The sequence below is a fragment of the Staurois parvus genome, unplaced genomic scaffold, assembly GCF_062004578.1.
Source record: "Staurois parvus isolate SC_StPar_1 unplaced genomic scaffold, SC_StPar_1.0 ptg000715l, whole genome shotgun sequence".
Classification (NCBI taxonomy): Eukaryota; Metazoa; Chordata; class Amphibia; order Anura; family Ranidae; genus Staurois; species Staurois parvus.
The window spans coordinates 6,013,142-6,035,610 of NW_028318511.1; the positions used below are offsets into that span (position 1 = coordinate 6,013,142).

Consider the following 22,469-nt stretch of genomic DNA (forward strand, 5'->3'; position numbering starts at 1 on the left):
ATTAAACAGGTGTCCAGCAGACAGTTGATTATTAAAGGGTGTTGCTTAACAAAGAAAAACCCATCCCATTTCATGCTGTCAGCAATGGCACCACATGGAAGAAAAATGTCACAAGGCCTGAGGAAGGCTATAAGAAGATCAGCAAAGCTTTACTTATCAGTCAGTGATACAAAAATTTAATAAAGATGGAACTGAAACCATCTCCGAGATGTCCAGGCCACCCACGGAAGTTAACACCTCAACAGGAGAGTCTTCTGATGAGAAGGATGGAAGAAAATTGCCATGCAAGTTCACAGCAATTTGCTAAAGAAGTAGAAAGCCAAACTGGGGTGATTGTTTCCCGTGACACAATACGGCATACAGTACATTGCAGAGGAATGGCATGCATGGGTGTCCACGAAGGAAACCTCTCCTAAAGCCAATGCACAAAAAAGCCCGCCTAGAATTTTGCCGGGGCCCATTGTGAAAAAGAAGACTACTGGGACTCTGTACTCTGGAGTGATGAGACCAAGATACATGTTTTTGGAACTGATGTCTTTAACACTGTATAGCGTCGCAAAGGTGAAGAGTACAAAGAAAAATGCATGGTGCCTACAGTGAAACATGGTGGTGGCAATGTCCTTCTGTGGGGCTGCATGAGTGCTGCTGGTGTTGGGGAGCTGCATTTCATTGATGGTATCATGAATTCACAGATGTACTGTTCTATATTGAAAGAGAAGATGCTACCATCACTCCGTCCCCTTGGTCTTCGTGCACTTTTCCAACATGACAATGATCCAAAACACACATCTAAGGTCACATCCAAGGTGTTGCATTGTTGCATTTCTGAAGAAGAATGGGGGGAAAGTGATTCAGTGGCCAAGTATGTCTCCTATTCTGAACCCAATCAAACGCCTATGGGTAATTCTGAAGACACAAATTGAGCATCACTCTCCATCCAGCATCCAGGCTCTAAAAGAGGTCGTTCTTGAAGAATGGAAAAAGATAGATGTTGCAATATGTCGCCAACTTGTTCATTCCATGCCTAGAAGACTTGGTGCTGTCCTTACAAATCATGGGGGTCATACAAATTACTAGATGTAATAGTTTTTGTTGTAGAGCGTATTAATTTTTTCATCAACTAATTTGAGTAAAATCGAAGATTTTGTAATCTGAGTTATATTATTAACCTTACTTTCATGTAATCATATAAAACTTGGGTTTGTCAAAATTTTGGAAAGTGTTCATTAAGATATTAATTAAAATCATACTTTTTGAAAGGGGTGTACTCATTTAGGCTGAGCACTGTATATATAATATACACTTTGTTATAAACGCATACAGTGTTATCGAGAATTTTCAACAGGAGCTGGGTATGTAGCTAACTCATACTTGTGTATGTGCCAAGTTATTTTTGGCTACATCAACTCTGCTTTCCTCCTAATTGTCCTTAGGCTGGTAGCACCCATATTATTTCATTTCCACACGATAAACACAGAACCCACCTTATCTAGAAAAACAAAATATGCTTTTATTCTTCCACAAGACACAGGGAGCTCAGAGAACTGTGGAACCGTTTACGCAAGGAGCGCCCAGAGCTGCTAGCAAACTTTGAGGATTTTCTCTTCCGTGTTTCCTCTCATATCCGGGACGTGTATCATGAAAAGGAGACTTTGGAACAAGCTTTAAAAAGGTGAGCTGCTTCAGCTTAACCGCGTCTCCTTAATTTGTGCAGTATATAGCGGTTAGTGCCAAAACTACAAGTCTTGTTTAATAGATATTACTATGATTATTATTATGATTATGAATAGTGACATGAATTGGGCCTGTAATTTTTTAAAACTGAGATTTGGAGGATCAGATGTTTGATTAGTTTGCAGATTAAAAGCCAGTAATTTTGGAATTTATTATACTCAATATTAGAGAAGCTTCAGAAACTTACCGGTAATTGTCATTCTGAACTCTAAGAAATATTTTACTGGATTTAGTGAATGTCATTTAAAATGTATCTATACCCAAAACAAAAAATGTATTCTCTTGAAGATTACTAGTGCTTTGTGAGGTGGCTGCAGTTTTTTTTTTTTTCAAGCTTCTTTTGCTTCATTTACCTGGTAATCCTAATAAGAGAACACTTCTTGTCCCTGGATGGCTACGTCACTCATCCATTTTTTTTATGGAGGGAGCCATGGTTGTCACTCAAGCTACTCTCCTGATATGAACTAAAAACATGTCTGTATCTCTTCATCTTTCTTACATGGAGGGCAGATCAATTGGTAGTTTGCAAAAGATAGCTAGTAAGGAAGATAATCTTTGGTGTAGCTCACAGGGAATGACAAGGACACTGCATTTCTGGCAGGTATTTTCTGTATTTGCTAAAAAAGGTTCTTAGCTTGGGGAAAAGACGAATCTGATGCAGACACCACATCTAAGAACTGTAAGCTTCATCTTATTACATTTCATTCTTGGGTTTAATTATCCTTTAAAGAAGTCCAGGCAAACAAAAGGTTTCAACATTTTCTAAAGGTACTCATTAGTTTTGTTTTTTTTTTGCAGGCAGTTAACATTTTGTTCTGGTTTCTAAAACTAGAAGCTGAACTATGAAACCCAACATCCAGAATTATTTGTTGCCAATACCTATCCCACTTTGGCAGCACTAAGGGTCAGTGGGATCCAAGAGGAGTTTATGCCCATTATTGTATCCTTGACACATTAGGAGTAGCAAGGAAAGCTGTTCATTGGAATGTTTTTTTGCTCAGATTTCTGGCCAGCATAGATTTAACATGATATTGAGCAGTACTGACCACACTTGCACAGTTCTGAAGCACTGAATAAAGAAAAAGTAGCTTATAAACAGTTTATAAACCAACATACAATGCAGGAATAATTTTGTAACTCATGAGTCAGCCCTGCCCATTTATATGACTTAGGTCTGTGCTAACTTAACTGGTTAGTAATTGCTTAGGAACATTGTTATTATGTTATTATATTATAAAATAGTTGTCTGTGATGTGTAAAGAACCTGTTCTTATGAAGAACTGCAGTTAACTATCCCATAGCCTTTAACATAGGTACCAATATTTGGGAGGACATTTACCCCTTATAGGGGAAAAGTGAAGTGTAGTTCATGTGCCAACTGCTGTTGTGGAAACCTGCATGCTACCTCTCTTCCTGGTGGGAAATTTGCAGGAGGGGAGACACTTGACTCTCTAGGCTCAGGCTCTATATATAGGTCCAAAGAAAAAACTGGTCGCCTACCCAGGTCTATAACTGGCTTTTTAAACCGTGAACATGGAAGGCGTCACAGAGTAAAAACCAGAACTATCCAGCTCAACTTGCCAGCCTACCCCAGTCTAATAATGGCTATTGTCGGCAAGGAACATGGATAAGTATAACTTATCAAAGGAGGGGGATAAGAAAGCCAGTTCAAACTGCCAGCCAGTTAGCCAACTATCAAAAACCAAATTAACCTGTCTAAGAACATGCGTTTAAAAACAGAGGTTTAGTTAGCACACATTTGCAAATACATACGTAAGCCACAGACCAACATCACGGCACCCTGAGTATCTGTGGTCCTAACTCTATAAATCTTGAGAGTCCTCACAATGGAGGCACATGCATTTAAATGGATAGAAACAAGGGCAGGTGAACCTGAGGGAGCCCACCCCTCATTAAAGTCATGGGAGCGCACCTGACACCCAGCATGTAGCACAACGGCAGCCAGGGTGTCCAATGCACCCACTGAACCTCCAAAATTAACATACAAAGAAAAAACTGGTCACCTACCCAGGTCTATAACTGGCCTTTTAAACAGTGAACATAGAAGGCGTCACAGAGTAAAAAATAGAACTATCCAGCTCAACTTGCCAGCCTACCCCAGTCTAATAATGGCTATTGTCGGCAAGGAACATGGATAAGTATAACTTATCAAAGGAGGGGGATAAGAAAGCCAGTTCAAACTGCCAGCCAGTTAGCCAACTATCAAAAACCAAATTAACCTGTCTAAGAACATGCGTTTAAAAACAGGGGTTTAGTTAGCACACATTATATATAGGTCCACCCACCCCCTCTGAGGACTTATCATTGCCCTCTATTCAATCAACTATCAAATGCCAAAACACATCAGTCAATTTAAAATTTTTCCCTCTAAGCTCAAATCTGGTTACTGGTAAGAACATGTTAATTCATCAGACCCATCATTTACATTACAGTTTGACATCAGTCTGAGATGCTTTTGAGATCATTCAGAATTCAACAGAAGAATTTTTACCTGAAGTTGACCCTTTGACAGCTGACCTGTTTAAGCAGGCTTTGCATTTCCATAGTCTGATGCTAAAATAAAATCTGTTGACACTGGCCCTTCTCTATAACAACTAGATTTAATCTATAACAACTCGGTATTACTGTTGATGGCTTGATGTGCACTTTACTTTTTGTGGAGCAATTTTTTTTTTTTTGTCGTTGCTTAACAACCTTCAGTCAGTAGTAAATGTTTTTTTTCTTGCAATTTATTTGTGATACAGAAAAGAGACCGATCACGGACGAGAGGTGAGAAGCCTATATGAAGAGATGGAGCAGCAGATTAGAATAGAGCGAGAGAAACTACTCAGGAAGGTATGATACAGAAAAATCATTGGTAGGCATATGGGATACATAGGCAGAACTGTTGTATATGGGCTTGAAAACTACAGGCCTATGTAAACCACTCCAAGAAATGCAGGATAAGCCAAATAAGGGCTCCAGTGCTTTTGATTATCTGCGCCCCTATTGAGTATCTACAAACTAATTAAAATGAGAAAAAAATCAGTAGTAGCCAAATGGGCTACACAGACAAAACTGTTGTATCAGGGCTTAAAAACTACAATGTATGGCAGTGTTTCTCAACTTTTTTTCAGTCACTGCACCCTTTAAAATTATGAATAATCTCAAGGAAACCTTTGCAATTATGAATAATCTCAAGGAACCCTTTAAAATTATGGATAATCTCAATGAAACCTTTAAAATTATGGATAATCTCAAGAAACCCTTTAAAATTATGGATAATCTCAAGGAACCCTTTAAACCTATCGATAATTTCAAAGAATCTCAAGGCACCCCATTCTAAAATGTAAAAAACTGTTTTACACACATCCAGTACACCCAACATGTGATGTGATTTTATTCTTCCTAAACAAATACACCTTTGCACACTGGTACTGACTAGTATTCCAGTGTGTCTCTCTGTTTCTCTCCCTCACTCTGCTAATGTGATCTCAGTGCTGATGGAGAGGGGCAGGGGAGGGGCAAACTAGGATGATGTGCATGTACCCAGCCTCCTTATCAATGGATGATGTCATTGTTTGTCAGGATGCTGGCAGCTAAAAGGTCAAAGTGCATAGTGAACACCTGTGGCTTTGTGTACGAAAACGCAGGATTGATCTACCTGCTAGTTTGTATACAATTTTTGGGAATTTGCCAAGGCATCCCTGAAGAAGCCTGAAGGCACCCCAGGGTGCATTGGCACCCTGGTTGAAAAATATAAGCCACTCCAAGAAATGAAGGATAAGCCATTAAAGTGCCCAGTGCTTTTGATTATTTGGGTCTTTTTGAGTATCTACAAACTAATAAAGATAAGAAATATTATGACTTTTTTGTCTAGTTTTATTGGTTCTGGTAACATCACAGACAAGGTAGTAAAAGAAGTGACTTGGAGAGGGTAAAATTGGCAGCTTAACATGTAGACATACCCGAGTTTTCTGCAGAGGGAGACTACCTATTAACCCCCACAGCAAGTTAAAGTTTGCACCTAGATGATGAAACCTTGACTAAGGTTAAATTGGAGTTCCACTCACACTGTAAAAAAATAAGTCAGCAGCTGCAAAAACTGTAGCTGCTGACTTTGAAAAAAAACAGCCACTTACCTGTCCCACGATCCCGCGGTGTCCTCCCCGCAGCATGTTTCACCAGCCGTCTGGTGTTCCAGGTGCTGGCATCTTTAGTGTGGGCACCCAGCTGTGACAGCTTGCGGCTTCACAGCCAGGTGCCCACTGCGCATGCGTGAGTAGCACTGCGCTTCCTGGATGGTCCTGTAGTCTTCTGGGACCTGTCACATGTCCCACGATCCCGCAGTGTCCTCCCCGCAGCATGTTTCACCAGCCGTCTGGTGTTCCAGGTGCTGGCATCTTCAGTGTGGGCACCCAGCTGTGACAGCTTGCGGCTTCACAGCCAGGAGCCTACTGCGCATGCGTGCGTAGCACTGCGCTTCCTGGATGGTCCTGTAGTCTTCTCGGACCTGTCACATGTCCCAGAAGACTACGGGGAGGGACGGTAGGAGGACAACTTCTGCTTCCGATCGCCTAGGCCTAAGTGGGAGCAGGTACCTGTCAATTTTGGGTACCCGCACCCCAAAGGTGCCAATCCTTAATGGGGAGCGGGGACCAGTCTTTAAAGCAGAAGTTCCCCATTTGGGTGGAGCTCCGCTTTAAGCTGACCTTCATATAAAATAAAAAAAAAATGGAAACTTTATGCAGAGAGAAAACACAATTTGTATATGTTATTCATCAAAGCCTAGCTTCATCTTTTTTTTTTTACCCTAAATAGTTTTTGGCCTAAGCTAACTATATCTTAATTGTGCAGGACACAGGCTGCATATTCCTAGACTTGGGGTTATAGGCTCATACCTTCAGCTTATTGGATACTGGCAAGCTTTTGAAGACATGCCCCCTGAGCGTTTCCCTATAACCCTTCCCCACTCTGTAAGTCCTCAATTTTATGCTAGTGTCCTAAGGTGATAGACTTCCTCTGCCTCTACTAATTGCTGTGGCAGCTGTCAGCACAGTATAAACAGTATCAGCTACATACAGTATAAAGTGCTGTGTTCTACTGACTGAATAAAATTGAGTTCTTATCTATTCACAGGAAAACTTGCATTTAATCAGCAAATACAAGGCTTCCTCTCATTGGCTGAGGTGGTGAGGCAGCGGATGATGTCACAATCTCCACCTCAGCCATTCGGAGTCTTGTAATCAACTTAATTTTGCTGAGACTACATTCAGTTTATACAGCACTGACAGTGGCCTTAACATCAGTAAAGGAAATAGTTAGTTTGCGCCAGCGTGGCCCAAACAAACTATATAAAGGATAGGTTCACTTTGGAAAAAAAGATGATAAATGCCTATATTTTTGCAGGTACAAAAAATGTGCATTTACTATTTTTTTTGTGGAGCCTGTAAAGCATTGCACCCGTGATGAGCAGATTGCTGGTGCCATGCAGCTCTCCTGTAGACTACGAGTGGGGCTTCTGTATCACAATACTGGTTCAAACCCATAACAAATCCTAGGCAGGTTGATGTATAATGTATTTCAGCTGTGATTAGCTGTTTGCATTGAGTTTAGTTTAAAAAACAAGATCTATCTATATATATATATATATATATATATATATATATATATATTATTTTTTTTTTTTTTTTTGCAAAGAAGCTTACTAAAAGGTGTAAGCATAGGATCAGGAGAAACAAAACACAGATTAAAAAGTCAATCTTGCTATCCTTTTTATATGAACAAATAAGCCCACCTCAAGGCTACACACCTATTCTATATAAAGACATTCCCAACAGACCCACATTGTGTATAGATCTCCACCACACCCAGCTTCTCAGGCACGCCTGTCCCAGCTCAGCCTACTTCATTGCCCATTACATGAAATGCACTTCTCACGATTCTTCTGTAGTAGTTCTCTGGATCGCTGACGAGCTTCTTCTTCCTTTTGATGGGATTTTCCCCAACTCCACTCCTAGGTATTGAACTATTTTGAGGTTGGCACATCCCAGAGAAGTGAAGACTGGAAGAGGATTAACCTGGTCACACATCAGATCCCTAGGTTTTATCTGGCAAATTTATGAATAACCATTCAGTGCAGATACTGAACTAATCCACTTAATTTAGATCCCATCAGGTGGGTTACAGTTATTAGTAAATATAGCTGTTCTAAGGAATATCGTACTGGTATGTTTCCAGCATTACGTAGGGTTTTGTCTTCTGTAAAAGAATTGTCGTCATGATATTTGATATCTGACTGATTACATTGTCCTTATATGCAGGATTCCACCAGACATCAGGACAGACAAACCACTCTGCAGAGGGAACTAATGAAGAAGGAACAAGAGCTTGAGGGCATTGTTCTGCGACAGCGACAGGTACGGAGCACTCTCTCTATCACTCCTATTCTATATTACAGTACTTTCTCTTATTTCTTGAACTCTCAAAATATACCTGAACGGAATAAAATATGAAGATAGCACTGGAATTGTTGTTCTTGATCTGCAAATTCTCTTTGCCTGGATATCTATGGCCCCAGTACTTCTTTGCCACTGATCCCTAAGGCAAGCCATAGATCATGCGACTTTCTTACCTGAAACCATGGGCTGCAGGAAAGAAAATCACTCGATTCCCGCCTTAGGGAAAACACTATACATCAAGCGATTAATGTGCGTTTTAAGAGTCCTATATCTTTTTTCTGACAGTAATGAGGCAAACACACGAACATGCAACTAGCAAAGTCAGAGGAAAAGTCAAACCTCCTGATCTGCAATGCTGGCTCTGGTATTCAGCAATGGCAGCCTCCTATATTTTCTCACTACAGGTTTCCTTTATGGCCATAAACCTCAGGATCAAGTCAGAATGCAGGCGGTCTAACTATCATGAGATATCTGAGTTTTTTGGCTTTTTTGTAAAGGCAAAGGGTCACAATGTGCAACCATTCATGTTAGCCTGTGGTTAGAGATGGAGGGGACATGTTGCAGACACTAGAAAGAGAATTTAAATTTCTGACCCCGACTGCACTAGGGTATTTCAAGGGACTCCTGCTTCCCTGTCCGAACACAGATCCACAGACACCACCGCTGGCCATACAAGATGAGACACACCAGTCTTGAAGGAAACCAGAAAAAGACTGCTTTATTTTAACTTAGATACCAGATATATACACAGGGCGAGGAAATACACACTCCGTAACAGGAAACACATCAGCAGGCAGTCCCATCAGGAGGAAGGGCTGACGGAAACACCCCCCACCAAGCCAATACACAAACACATACATCCCGTAATAGTTTGCTCCCAAGCAAGACACACAATAGAACAATGGGATGCAGCCTTATGGCAGTGAACAATGAACAACCCCACCTATACATGTCTACACAATAGCAGGACATTCTACCCTGTACCCCTAACAGGAACAGGGTGACTTACACATAAGAGGGATATGGGGAGCTGAGACAGGGGTCTCCCCACCTCTCTAAAGGGGGCTGTGTTCCATGGTCCCCCCACCCAAAGTGACTCCCGTCACCTCAGTCTTTTTTTTTTTTTTTTCTAATAAACGACTGGCGTTCCTCTTTAAATATTGTTCCAGGCATTTTATTATTGGAATGCCTTTTAAAAAGGTTCTCTTTCATCTACTTTATTTGATTCCTCTGTCAATTTGGATGATTTTAAAATAAAATCTAATCTTTAGGCTTCGTCCCCTTAAGTTGTCAACTTCAGTATGCATGACTGGTAGTTACAATCAAGTTTGGGCGATTCCAGCAGCTATTTGGGACCTATGCACATGGGAGTTAAAATACAGTCATCCAGTTGTATTTGGAGCTGATTTATAAACACACCTGGAAGTATGAAAATTGTTTGCTATGCTTGAATGCACACCTACACGTTAAGCAGAGTCTAGATGCATTCACCAAATAGAAACGTTTGTGTCTGGGGTACGTGTAGCCTGGGTTTACATGGCTAAAGTGGAACTCTGTCTATCGTTTTACCCTCCCTTGGGCAACTCTGTTTTCTTCAAAGGAACTACATCCCTATTGTGCACCAATATAAGGGCCCCAACTAGCTGGCAGAAAAGTTTCTAACGTGTTTGGGGGTATTCTGGTGATTATTTATTTGTGTACATTACTGAGAGTTAAAGTGGTTGTAAAGGCTCAAGGTTTTTTACCTTCATGCATTCTACACATGAAGGTGAAAAATCTTCTCTGTGCAATATACCCCCAGCCCCCCCCCCCCCCCCAATGCTCACCTAAGCCCCCTCTCGATATAACTATGTGCATTGGAGTCTCAGCTATCCCAAGACTCCCTCTCTTCATTGGCAGAGACAGTATTGGAAGCTATTGGCTTCTGCTGCTGTCAATCACAGCCATTGAGCTGTGGGGGCACCTGTCAGGAGGGAAGGGCCAGGAGCGCCAGCAGGGAACCTGAGAAGAGGAGGATCTGGGCTGCTGTGTGCAAAATACCTGTCAGTTTGTATTGCTGTCTGTGCACCTGTTAAAAAGCTTCACCCTCTCTATTTGTTCTGTTTACCATTATCATTGAAAGTGAAAGTAAAAGAAAATCCCAAATTTTGGGTTGTCTCCAGAAAAAAATGGAGAGAAATTCTTCCAATGGGGACACTAGTTCTGGTGACCTGGGGGTCCCCTAGGGATTCCCTTATTCTGCAGAGATTTCCTCTCACTTCCTGTTTTGGCCATGGGAAAGGAAGTAAAGGGAGTTCTCTCCAATGGGACACAGAGAGGTTAGAGTTGGCAAAAAATGACTAACAAAGCGTTATAACCCTTCCTCACGCTATCCAAAATTAAATAAAAAAAGTTTCTTTTTTAATCACTGCAATTTAAAACGCATAGCTCAGGAACATGCAAAAGCAGTGCAGGAATGTTTGATGAATGTCACATTCACAACTTCAGAAATATATCCCTTAGTTTTGGAAACATGTTGATGCTGAAATGGTGATCTGCATATGGCTGTGACTGGATGTGTTTGCTACGAGCTCATGAGTAACTGTTTTGAAAGTCTTTATGCCAAGATGGAGTCCAAAGGAGGAACATGACTGACCTTGACAATGGCTTGTAGACTTTTAAAAAACATCTGGATTATGTTGAGCCAGCCCTGTCTCCCACGACTGAGTGGAGCAGATACTGAACAGTCCTGATGGGGAGGGTCACTGCTCTTAATACCCCCTTCCCCACTCACCTTGCACTTACCCCTCCCTCCAGCTCCACCTGTACATTTTCTTTGCTATCTTTCTACACTTGTTTTTTCTTTTTTACCTTGCTCCATGTAGTAAACCAACTATGCCACCTTACACATACAGTTCATCTCAGGGGCGGACTGACCATTTGGAAACTCGGGCACTGCCCGAGGGTCCGGGGTCAGTAGGGGGCCCCATGAGATGCCCCTGGTACCTTTTTCATAGGCTTTTTTGAGTTTGGGCAAGGACACAAGGGCCCCATGATCCCCTATTGCCCGGGGGCCTCTTGAGTTGTCAGTCCGCCCCTGGTTCATCTCATGTATAATCTGGTGATAATGTTTAACTTGCTCCTTTTATGGACTGTATGGAAAAATGCATTTTTTTGCTGTTGATTATATGTTCCTTATTTCAATCTGTCTTTTGTAAAATTATGGAAAACCTCAATAAAAAGTTACCATTAAAATAAAAATTATAATGCTAGAGATCTGTAGATGACATAAGTGAAGAAGACTTCAGTTTCCCAAACTGGACAGCTGGGACACAGTACGCCTCTGATAAGAGCACACCATATATATATATATATATATATATATATATATATATATATATATATATATATATATATATATATATATATATATATATATATAAATATAAATTTTTTTTTTTTTGCGACTTCCACCCTCAATAAATGTATGGACTCCATATCTGTTTTTTTAGTATCTGCTATATTAAAATGCTCTAATGCTTTGGCCATGCAGGGTGAACTGACTAGCTTACTTTAGGCTAGCTCCCACAGCTCCTCATATTTACCTTCCCTACACTACTGCCTACTGCCCCTTTCTCCCTGGAAAGTGAAGTGACCTACCTGGTACACTGATGATTATGGAAAGCGCGTGGCTCGCAAACTTCCTATCCCATCTGACAGCACTGGTACTTGACCAATGCCAGCTCTATCTGCCAGCATTCTTCCATGATGGGTGGGAGAGAATCCTCAGCCCTGTTTAAGCTCCAAGTCATGATGGGGCTTTTCTATTCTCTGACAGGCAAACTGAGTGTTGGAGGAGCAAAGGAAAGGCAAGTTTGTTTAATTTCAGGGCAGGAGTGAAAAAGAAACCTTTGCATGAGCAAAGTACAGATTTACTTTAACCACTTGCCTATCGGCACTTTTACCCCCTTCCTGTCCAGGCCAATTTTCAGCTTTCAGCGCTGTCTAACTTTGAATGACAATTGCGCGGTCATACAACACTGTACCCAAACAAAATTTTTATCACTTTTTTTTAGACCGATATAGCTTTCTTTTGGTGGTATTTAATCACCACTGGGTTTTTTTTTATCTTTTTTGCTAAACAAACTAATAAAGACTGAATTTTTAAGAAAAAAAAAAAGCTTTTTCTTAGTTTCTGTTATAAAATTTTGTAAGCAAGTAATTTTTATCCTTCACTGGTGTGCACTAATGAGGTTGCAGGAATGGGCACTGATAGGCGGAACTGATAAGGAAGCACTGATAGGTGGCATTGATGTGCATTGACAGGCATCACTTGTGGGTATTGACAGGCATCACTGATGGGCACTGAAAGGCAGCACTTATATGGCACTGATAGGTGGCACTGATTGGAACTGTTAGGCGGCACTAATTGGAACTGTTAGGTGGCACCGACAAGTGGCACTGATAGGTGACACTAACTAGCACTGATGGGCACTGGTAGGCACTTATATGTGCCCTGATGATCCATTTAGATGTCCCTATGATGAATGCCGATTACAGCCTCTCCTCTCTTCACACGCTGTCAGCATGAGGAGAGGACTGCCGATAACCGGCATTCCCTATTTACATGTGATCAACTGTGATTGGACACAGCTGATCACATAACATAGCTGATGTCATCAGCTCTTTACTCTGATTGGTGATCCGTTGTGTTCCAGGGACACAGCGCACCACCAATCGCCACTCACCCCTGGGGGTGCGCATACGCAGTTAGAGTGGAAGAACGTCATATGACGTCTTCCCAGAATGAGAGAACCACCACCCACCTGTCATTTCCTTTTATGGCGGGTGAGAGGCGGTTAAAGCAGTTGTAAACCTCAGACATGAAATATAAACAAATCATATCCGTCTATAGTATGTACTTGTCTCAATCCAGAGTACCAAATGTCATTTTTGTCTGCTGCCTCCTTCCTCTGCTACAGGCACGAGTCACTTCTGATGAGTTTTCTTGACAGCAAGAGAAAATGGTGACAGTGGAGGGCACAGCCTGTGATTGATAGCTTCAGTTCTGTTCCTGTGTGCTGTGTGAAGAGGGGTATGTCCCTTTCCTCCAATCTCAGAGCTCTCATCACTGATGTAACTTCAGCTCTCTGCCCCCTGCTTTTCTGAGCTGAGAGATCCTGTGTAAATTCTGCACTTTGAATGAATGTAGGGGAAAGACTGCGCAGATAAACAGGTACAACTTATGTTGGAGGATTTGTTTCATCTCTGTGTATCACCTGAGGCCAGTCATTTCAAAGGGTATGTGCGGGTTTACAACTACTTTAAGCTCGATTTATGCACCAGTATATCTTTTGCAAATGTGTGTGCAAGAATCTAAGTTTGCCTACTTCATTCATTCTAAAGCCTTAAACGTCCTTCCCTGTGTAGAGTGTAACTTAGAAATATTTTACATTTTTGGCATCTGTGAATTCCAGATTTTTAACTACAAATGTCTTTTCCCCCAGTTCTTTCTTATAAATGCTACACTTTGTCCCACTTTTTGTGTTTTTCAGTGTTTTTGAATAATTTTTCATGTTGTATAGCTTGTGTTTAAACCCAGTACTGACTTCTGTCCCATATTTCATGAAACAGCTGGAGCATCAGTTACAGTCTTTAAACAGTGAGCAACTTGAGACACGAGTTCAAAATGATCGCCTGAGACAGCTTAATGAGGACCTCATCGAGCAACTTGAGAGGACCAAGACTGATTTGGAAAAGGCACAGGCAAGCCTGATGAACCTGCGCAAACAAGAGCAAGAGGAGCAGGAATGCCAGAAGAGGTAAATATCTCTTTATATTGAGAAAATACAGCACATTAAAGTGGAATTGAACTGAAAACGGTGAAGATTTGCTGTGTCCAGCCTTGTAAATGTACAGTATATCTGCAGTGTCAGGTCTAAGGGAATGCTGCCTCTGCCTGCTAGTATCGGGGGATTTGGAGTGAGATTTGATGTCATTTCTGTGTTGCTTACTGTTCTCCCTGCTGGAGGCTCTGAAAAGAGGAAGCAAAGCCATCTACATTTACCAAAACTGGCCACCTTCACACAGTGATGTTGTGCAGATCAAGAAATGGCCAGGTAAAAGGGGAATGGTCCACTGCAGGGGGACAATAGGCAATACTGGAGAGTAGTCATATATATAAAGTATATGATTTGCTTTTTTTTTATAAGGTATAGTAAATATGAAATATTGCATACTAGCCTTATTACTGGTGAATCGTTCAGCCTAAAATGGTTGTAAAGGGTTTTTTTTCAATAAAATAATAAAGGTAGCATACTGAGTGGCTCTGTACATTTATTGCACAGAGCAGATGCGTACTTCCTCTTTTGGAGTCCCCTGCCGGCACCCTTGGATCCTCCTTCTCTGTGTGCCACCATAGGAAGCCAATGGCTCCAGCTGCCATCTCTGAGCCTGTGAGCAGAGAGAGACAGACCAGCACCACTGCAGATGGGCACAGCACTGGATCGAGATTGGGTTCACTTAAGTATAAAGAGAAGTGAGAGGACGATAGAACTAGTGGGACATTTTTTACCCTAATGCAGGGAATACATTATGTAAAAAAAAAATCTAACCTTTAGAACTACTTTTATATATGAAAATGTTTATTCATGTTTCCATTAATAGCAGAAATACTTTGTTACAGATGTACAGATCAAACAAATGTAACACCCTCCTACTTTGCTAGTTGTTAGGTAAACTTAGTTGGCTCCTCTATAGGCAGATGAGCAGGGGTTAACTGTGTTTAGGAGGCTGTGCAGTGCTTCGCAGGCTTTGGCTCTGTTACCTTTCTCTGTCTTCTGGAATTCACTGGAAACCTCCAGAACATAGTGAGTGGAGGGAAGGAGGACACAGTTTAAATATTTATGGAGCTTCCACCAATCCCTTGTAAGACGTACCTAGAAGGTGGGGAAACGGCCCATAAATATCATGAAGTCTGGGAGCAGAGTCCAGGGTCCAGTCATCTGGAAGGGACCGCTGTGCTTAGGGCTTTGCCCCTTGGGCAGAGAAGAGGAAGGCAGAAAGAGAGGAGACCTCCATAAACTCATCCAGCTTGGTTCTTCTGCAGACTTCTAGCCAAGCCAAAAGCAGCCTATGCAGGAGAAAGGCCAAGACAGCAGCTGCTCTGGATTCTGGGGGCTTCTTATAAGGGACTGTGTGGGTACAGACCAGCCATCTCACCCTAAGGAAAGGAGGACTGTGAAGTGCAATACCTCCTGTGTCTGGGTCCAAGTGTAGCTCAAGTGCACTGTGAGACAGTCAGAAGCATGCAAAATTCTCTAAATTTGGGACTAGAGCAGCCAGGTGCTGTGTCTTTAGCACAACCGTTTGGAACGTTTATTCCTTTTTACATTCTGCACTACTACTCCCACAGCTGTGCAATAGTTTGCAGTTTGGATTAGAGCAGCCAGAGACTCAACTGCTTGTACATAGTTCCACAGTGTTTCTTCAGTTTGGGGTATCCCATGCACCCTCATTCATCATCCAAGTTCATTGTTCCTAAACGGAACACCAAAAAACCAAAACCCCTAAACTGTTTATTGAGCCATCAGAGAGAGTATGAAAAATTCCTTTTGCCTGACTGTGAGTGCTGTGTGGGGGAAGTAGGCCTGAAATCCAGCGGCTCCTTAAGGGGTAGCTCTACATAAAGTTAGAACATTTTAGCTAAATGACATAAACAGTTACACAGTAAAACTCTGCAGGAGTCCTTCAGTAAATTTTAATAGATGTATAGGTTTCCAGCTGCATCCAACCTAATGCCATATTTGACATTTACCAGTTTACATCAGAAAGATTCTAATCACAAACAAATGATCTGAACATACAACAAGGAGATCTTCAATTTCTGCTGCTGTCAAAGGCCAAGAACTTCAAATGTGGTAATTTAGTTATAGGTGGGGTGAGTCAGCTCCTGACTTCTTATATGAGATGGACACTTCAATAGCAAGTTCTCCCTGCCAGAATTCCAATGCCTTAGTTCCTCCTGTTGTATTTTTTATATTACAGCAGGGCCCCTCATGTGTAGGTCTAGGAACTCAAGCATTAGGTGAACAGCCAGAGACCACTCTTCAGCTGCCCATACATAGAAAACCATTCAAAAAAATGTTGTTTTTAATAAAGATCTGTTGAATGCCTGTGTGGTAACACCATCATTGGATCGAATTGTTTTCCACATTTGTCGACATCAGTCCATTACCATAAAGGTACATTTTTTTGTCAATCGATCACAGTATCTGGGTAACATTTTCACATGCACTGTACAGTTTTTCAAACTTTTTACAATGGATTCTACTACTAATGTTTAGAAAACCATTTAATTATGCCACCTTTAAAATGCCTGTAAAAATTGCCACGATTGAGAGGTCACCTGATTAATGTAGCTGCTGCTCTAAATAAAGCTAAACTATCTGACATACAGTACTTTATCTCAGTGGCGTCCCTAGGGTTGGTGTCACCCAGTGCCATAACACTTGGTATCACCCCATCTGACGATCCCCGCAGGATGGATCAGATCTGCGGATTGAGCATAATGGATCGGCGTCCGATCCATTATGCTCCCCACTCCGCAGATCCAATCCATCCTGTGGGGATCGTTGGCTTGCAACCTATACAGGGGTAACTGATCTCCCCACGAGCTCCACGAAAAGGAAAGTTTTAAAGGAAAGCCGACGATCCCCGCAAGGTGGATCGGAGCTGCGGATTGGGGAGCATAATGGATCAGACTCCGAACCATTATTCTCAATCCGCAGCTCCGATCCATCTTGCCGGGATCGTCGGCTTGCTTTAAAACTTTCTTTTTCGTGGAGAGGGTCCGGTGGCACCCCGTGTGATAGGTGTCACCTGGTGCGGTGCGCACCCCCCACACCTGCCTAGGGATGCCACTGCTTTATCTTATAAACATTACAAACCCATATTTAGGATCACTCTCCCCTCCTTTTTACTGCCAATTACACAAAAACAGCTGGCACTAAATACCCTGCTTTTAGAAAGCACTGAAAATGCTCTGCACTGGTCCAACGCTGGATTCATTTACATAGTAACTCCGCTTCCTCTATGTTCACCAGTAAATTGAATCCCTCTCTTACACCAGAATCCTAATGGTCAAACTTCCTCCCACCCCAAAGAAGTTTTTGAATCCTATAAAAATATTTTTTCCCACCTGATATTTGCCCTCCTCCGATTCTCTAGCTTTGTTAGATAGTATTTTCTATCCTAACCTTATTGATGAGCAGTTGCTTTGTCCTAATGCCCTTTGGTCTTAAACAGAATTATAGGAATAACTAAATCCCTGGAAATTCCCACAGCGCTTGGACCTAATGGATAATCAACCTCTTACTTATAAAAAATTTATAAATTTATAAAAAAATTGGCACCCTAAGGGTCCTTTCACACGGGCGTTCTATCTGTTTGTTTTTCATCCATCTGTTAATGGATGAAAAATGGACAGCAATGCATTATTATGGGCAAATGGATGAAAAAATGGACGTCGTCCATTTACATCAGTTTTTTTTTTTTTGTCTGCTTCCGTTCAGGTCCAGTTTTTAACCGATACAAGTCTGCATTTTTGTTCTGTTACAAAAAAAATGGATCAGACAAAAAAATGGATGTAAATGGACAAATGGTCCGTTTTTGCGTTGGTAGTGGATGTAAAAAACTAACGTAAACTGATGAAAAACTGATCCATGTTTGAAAAAACTGATGAGAAAAACAGAACGCCCATATGAAAGGGGCCAAATTGGATAAATTGCATAATCACACTCTACATGGCAATCACTTTCTGAGAAAATGTTGTTAGCCAATAAAGTCCTTAGTCCCTAAGCCTGACTAAGACCATATCCTCCCTCATAGTTGTCCTATCTCATTCATCAATAATGATCTAAATATTTTTGGTAGACTACTGGCTGACAGCTTGGTCTCTGTTATTCCACCCTGACCTCCCATGACCAAATGGGCTTTATTCCATCTAGAAAGATTGCAGACAACATCAGATTGGTTACTAACATTATCCAAGATGCCACTTTGCACTCCTACACTCGGCTTCCTTTAAGCCTTGACATACCAAGGCTTTTGATAGCATTATATGGAACTATCCCAATCATTTACTTTCCAAACATGGCTTTAAAAAGGAATTCCTGAATGGTTTTCGGGCATTACACTGTTCTCCTAAAACAACTATTAAACTTCCAGACTGCAACTATGAATTTTTTACCCTTGGATGGGGCACCAGACAAGAATATAGGAAGAGAGTATCAGTGAGCGCTACCTTAGAATGCAATAGACTGAAGGTATATATATGTATATATATACATATATATAGCCAATTATACTATAAAGCTGCTGATACACCAGAAAAGGTAACCAAGAAAAACCTCCGACAATACATCTATATCAGGAAAGAGATTGGTGCAGCGCTAAATACATAACACACGTTAATACACACAATATCGCACTGCTTCAAACATATGCGGATACGTGATATCACCTAAAAGGTGATTATTAGTGATAGGATTAGTTCAATATGGTTGTGTGGATCATAGAAAGATCACAATTCCAAGTGAGTGGACGTCCTGATCCGGGAGTGACAGCTGGTGCAAATCAAACAAATGGATGAAAAACGCACTCACCAGAAGTGTGTTTAAAATACGCATTAATCCTGCGTCACCAGGCCATAGATAAGTCATCAGATCTCGGGTCAGGTACACTCACGAATCGCCATCCAAGCTCCACAGAAAAAGGTCACCAGGGTCTGCTACCAGGTATCACCATCAGGGTAATCTTTTCTCCAGATGTGCACTGCGAATGATAGCACTCACACGGAGTGCCCAATAAGAGACCACATAGCGTGATACTGCTTAAGGTACCTTTATTCAAGGACAGTGGGTACAATAGTGAATTTTCAAAAAATTCCAAAAAAATTAGTGACCATGTATTCAGGATAGCCACCAGCAGTGGTTGGATGTCCAGTTGCTGCAGCCCTCTGACGCGTTTCGTGCGATGCACATAGTCATAGGGACAAGAATGCCCCTGTCGCCTTTAGCCTAAGTGATCAGAAATTACGTGAATGTTAAGAATTTTTTCGAAGGTAATACAGAATATAAGCTTTCTATGTATGCAGATGATGTCTCCTGTTCTTAACAAACCCTATGATTCTCTCTCAAACCTCATCTATTATTTTGAAGATATTCCATAACATGTCTGGTCTAGATGTGAACTTCTCCAAAGTGTGCGGAATTGCCAATTAATCTCTCTCCCTTGCTATTTTACTCAGTTTGCTCTCATTTTCATTTTACTTTTTTCATTATTCAGAGATTCGGATGTATCAGAATTTTGAATGACAAAAATAACGAATTTAAACGAATTTGAAATAACGAAACAAAATTCGGCCACAATTCGATTTGAAAACAGAATCGAAAATATTTGAATTCGAAAACAAGATCGAACAAACATTCGAAGACCAATTTAAAGCGAAGCTCCACTCAAAAGGCGATGTTCCGCTTTAAGGATTGGCACCTTTGGGGGGGCGGGGGATGAAATTACCCACTGGTAATTTCATCTATTAATTTTTATCTCTCCCATCACAGAGAGTCATAGGCAGGGCTTTTTTTTTCTCATAGAATAGGCAGAGGAACTCCTGCTTCTGAGTCACTTCTTGTCTCCACCCCCTTACCCACCTCAGAGTACCATCCCTTTGTTCCACACCTTACCCACCTCCCAGTACCACCCCTTTTTTATAATATTATAAAATATTGCCAAGTAATAGAGTTCTCCCCCCCCTAAACAACAATGGACCCCTGTAACAAAATACCACTCCAACAAAAATAGGCCCCAAGCAGCAACAACAGATCTTCCAGCAGCCAGAAACAATAGACCCCCCTCAACAGAAGATCTCTTCAAGCAACAATTGACACCACCAGTAACAATAGATCCTCCTTCAACAGTAGATCCCTTCCAGCAACATTGGACCTTCCAGCAGCAATAGATCCCCCACCAGCAACAATAGACTGCCTTGCAAAAACAGATCTCCTCCAGTGGCAATAGATCCCCCACCAGCCAGCATCAATAGGCCTTACAGCACACCCCAGAACCCTTTGCCATTACATACATTCAATGCTGGAGGTGCCTGAACTGCGCTCCCCCGCGTTCACATTGAAAAAAAGCCCTGGTCATAGGTATGCTCAATTAAATTTTTTACCAGCACCACCATTTGCTCACCACTATGTGGCCACCTATCCACTTTGAACAGCTCTGTCTGTCTAACCCCAGAGGTGAGGGAATTTTCTTCTTGTACCAATATCTCAATGTGTTATACCTTCCAGAAGAATACCTCTCTGATGGAACAATGGGAATTGAACTGTAAGGAGGTTTCTTTATCCTCAGGACTGGGCAGACATGCTCACCAACCTCTGAAAGAGTGCTTGCTCCATTACTGTTCGTGAAACCCCTATTAAATTGCACACTATATGATATTTAACACAATATAAATCTCATACCATCTTCCCAGAGGTATCACAACCCTGTTTATGAGGCTGCTTAGATACTGGAATGTTCATACATATATTTTGGAGTTCTAATGTTCTCTGTCCTCTCTGGAAGGCAGTGGTGATTAAACAGCCCAGATTACTGGCCAAACATTTTTTTCTTTGTTGTTGCCAATGTGTTTGAGTGTTCCTATTCCAAATGTAACTCCCGATTATGAAAGGTTACTAACTTTATTTAATGCTGTTCAGTGGGTCAAGTTGCTCTTTAAATTAGTGCTCACAAGTTGCTCCATGGTGACAAGTCTTGAGTCATGGAATTGTAATCTTCTTATAATTTAACCTATTTACTTTTGTTCTCAACTTAGATATACAGGTTTATCCAGTTCCCACTGGCCTTTAAAACTCAGGCCTATATCACTATGTATACCTTTTATCATATATGGAATAATGGGAAAGAAGGAGCGCCTATTGTCCAAAATAATGCACTTTTGATGGTAGATTAAGAGGCATTTAATGAGAATATCTGCAAGTGAATAAAACCAATGCGTTTCAGAAGAAACGATTATCCCTTCTTCAGGGCTGTTGATGCACACTATTAAATGGGAAAAATCCAATGCTGGATATATATTTTATAGGTTTCGGTGGAAAAACTGACTGTGACCGCTGTCAATCCAGGGGCAGTAATCTAATTTTATATGGTACTTCTTCCTCTGTCTCCCTCATTCACATGTGTTGTACTAGAGCATACACACGTATGAGGCCTTGTATGCCCACACAGGGATGGACAGATGTCCTGTGCCTCCCCGTGCGGGCAGTCCTATTGATATCCATTGGAACACAACAGCTGCATGGATGCAGCTGCTGCTGCATATTTGACATCCCATGCAGGTGCATAAACCTAAATGCAGACCATGTGAGTTCAGGGACATTCACCCGTACCCACACAGATGTTAAAATGAGGGCAGCAGCTCTGTCCGTGCAACCACTGTGACCCTATTGACAACCAATCAATGGGACTGCCTGCACAGGGATGCACAGAACACCAGTGCAACCCCTTGCAGCTAAACACAGTCTGGCATGGGCGTATGCTGTAGTACGTCCCATGAGAACAAGGCCTTTACTTTCTTTTTCTCCCTGTATGCCATTTTTGATGATTTATACTTGTTTTTGAGTACTACTTATCTGGACAAATTGCCAGTGTCATACGTGTTATATACTGTTGTATCAGCTTTGCAATGTGATATATATATATATATATATACACACACATATACACACACACACACACACATATATGTGTGTGTGTGTGTGTGTGTATATGTGTGTGTGTGTATATATATATATATATATATATATATATATATATATATATATATATATATATATATATATATATATATATATATATATATATATATATATATATATATATATATATATATATATATTTTGGATTCCAATAAAAAAAAGTTTGTAAATTAAAATTACCATGGCAGTCATTAACTAACCAAACTTTTTTTTTGTGAACTAAGTGTCTTATCTAATAGTGATAACTAACTTGAATCATTTGTGATTTTACTGTAGGGATGCATATAAAGTCTCTCAGAATATACAAAAAGAGAAGCGGAGTCTCCTGCGGCAGCTGGAACTTCTCAGGTATTGATTTTTTTTATACACATTAACAAATAGAGATAGTCATGGACTTTCATTATACTTCTACTAATTATTTTTACCACTGAGCTAAGAACAGCCTGTAATTTGGTTTACTTGCTGTTAA

At 41.1% G+C, this 22,469-nt stretch overlaps 1 protein-coding gene across 1 annotated transcript in view; it reads left to right on the forward strand.

Moving 5' to 3' along the window:
* Nucleotides 1–22,469, forward strand: part of CRACR2B (calcium release activated channel regulator 2B) — a 45,777-nt gene that overhangs the window by 18,124 nt on the left and 5,184 nt on the right. Inside the window, exons 4-8 of the mRNA XM_089653491.1 lie at nt 1,526–1,672; nt 4,500–4,590; nt 8,058–8,153; nt 13,809–13,996; nt 22,277–22,348. Coding sequence (XP_089509617.1) covers nt 1,526–1,672; nt 4,500–4,590; nt 8,058–8,153; nt 13,809–13,996; nt 22,277–22,348 — 594 coding nt within the window. The remainder of the gene's footprint in view (nt 1–1,525; nt 1,673–4,499; nt 4,591–8,057; nt 8,154–13,808; nt 13,997–22,276; nt 22,349–22,469) is intronic.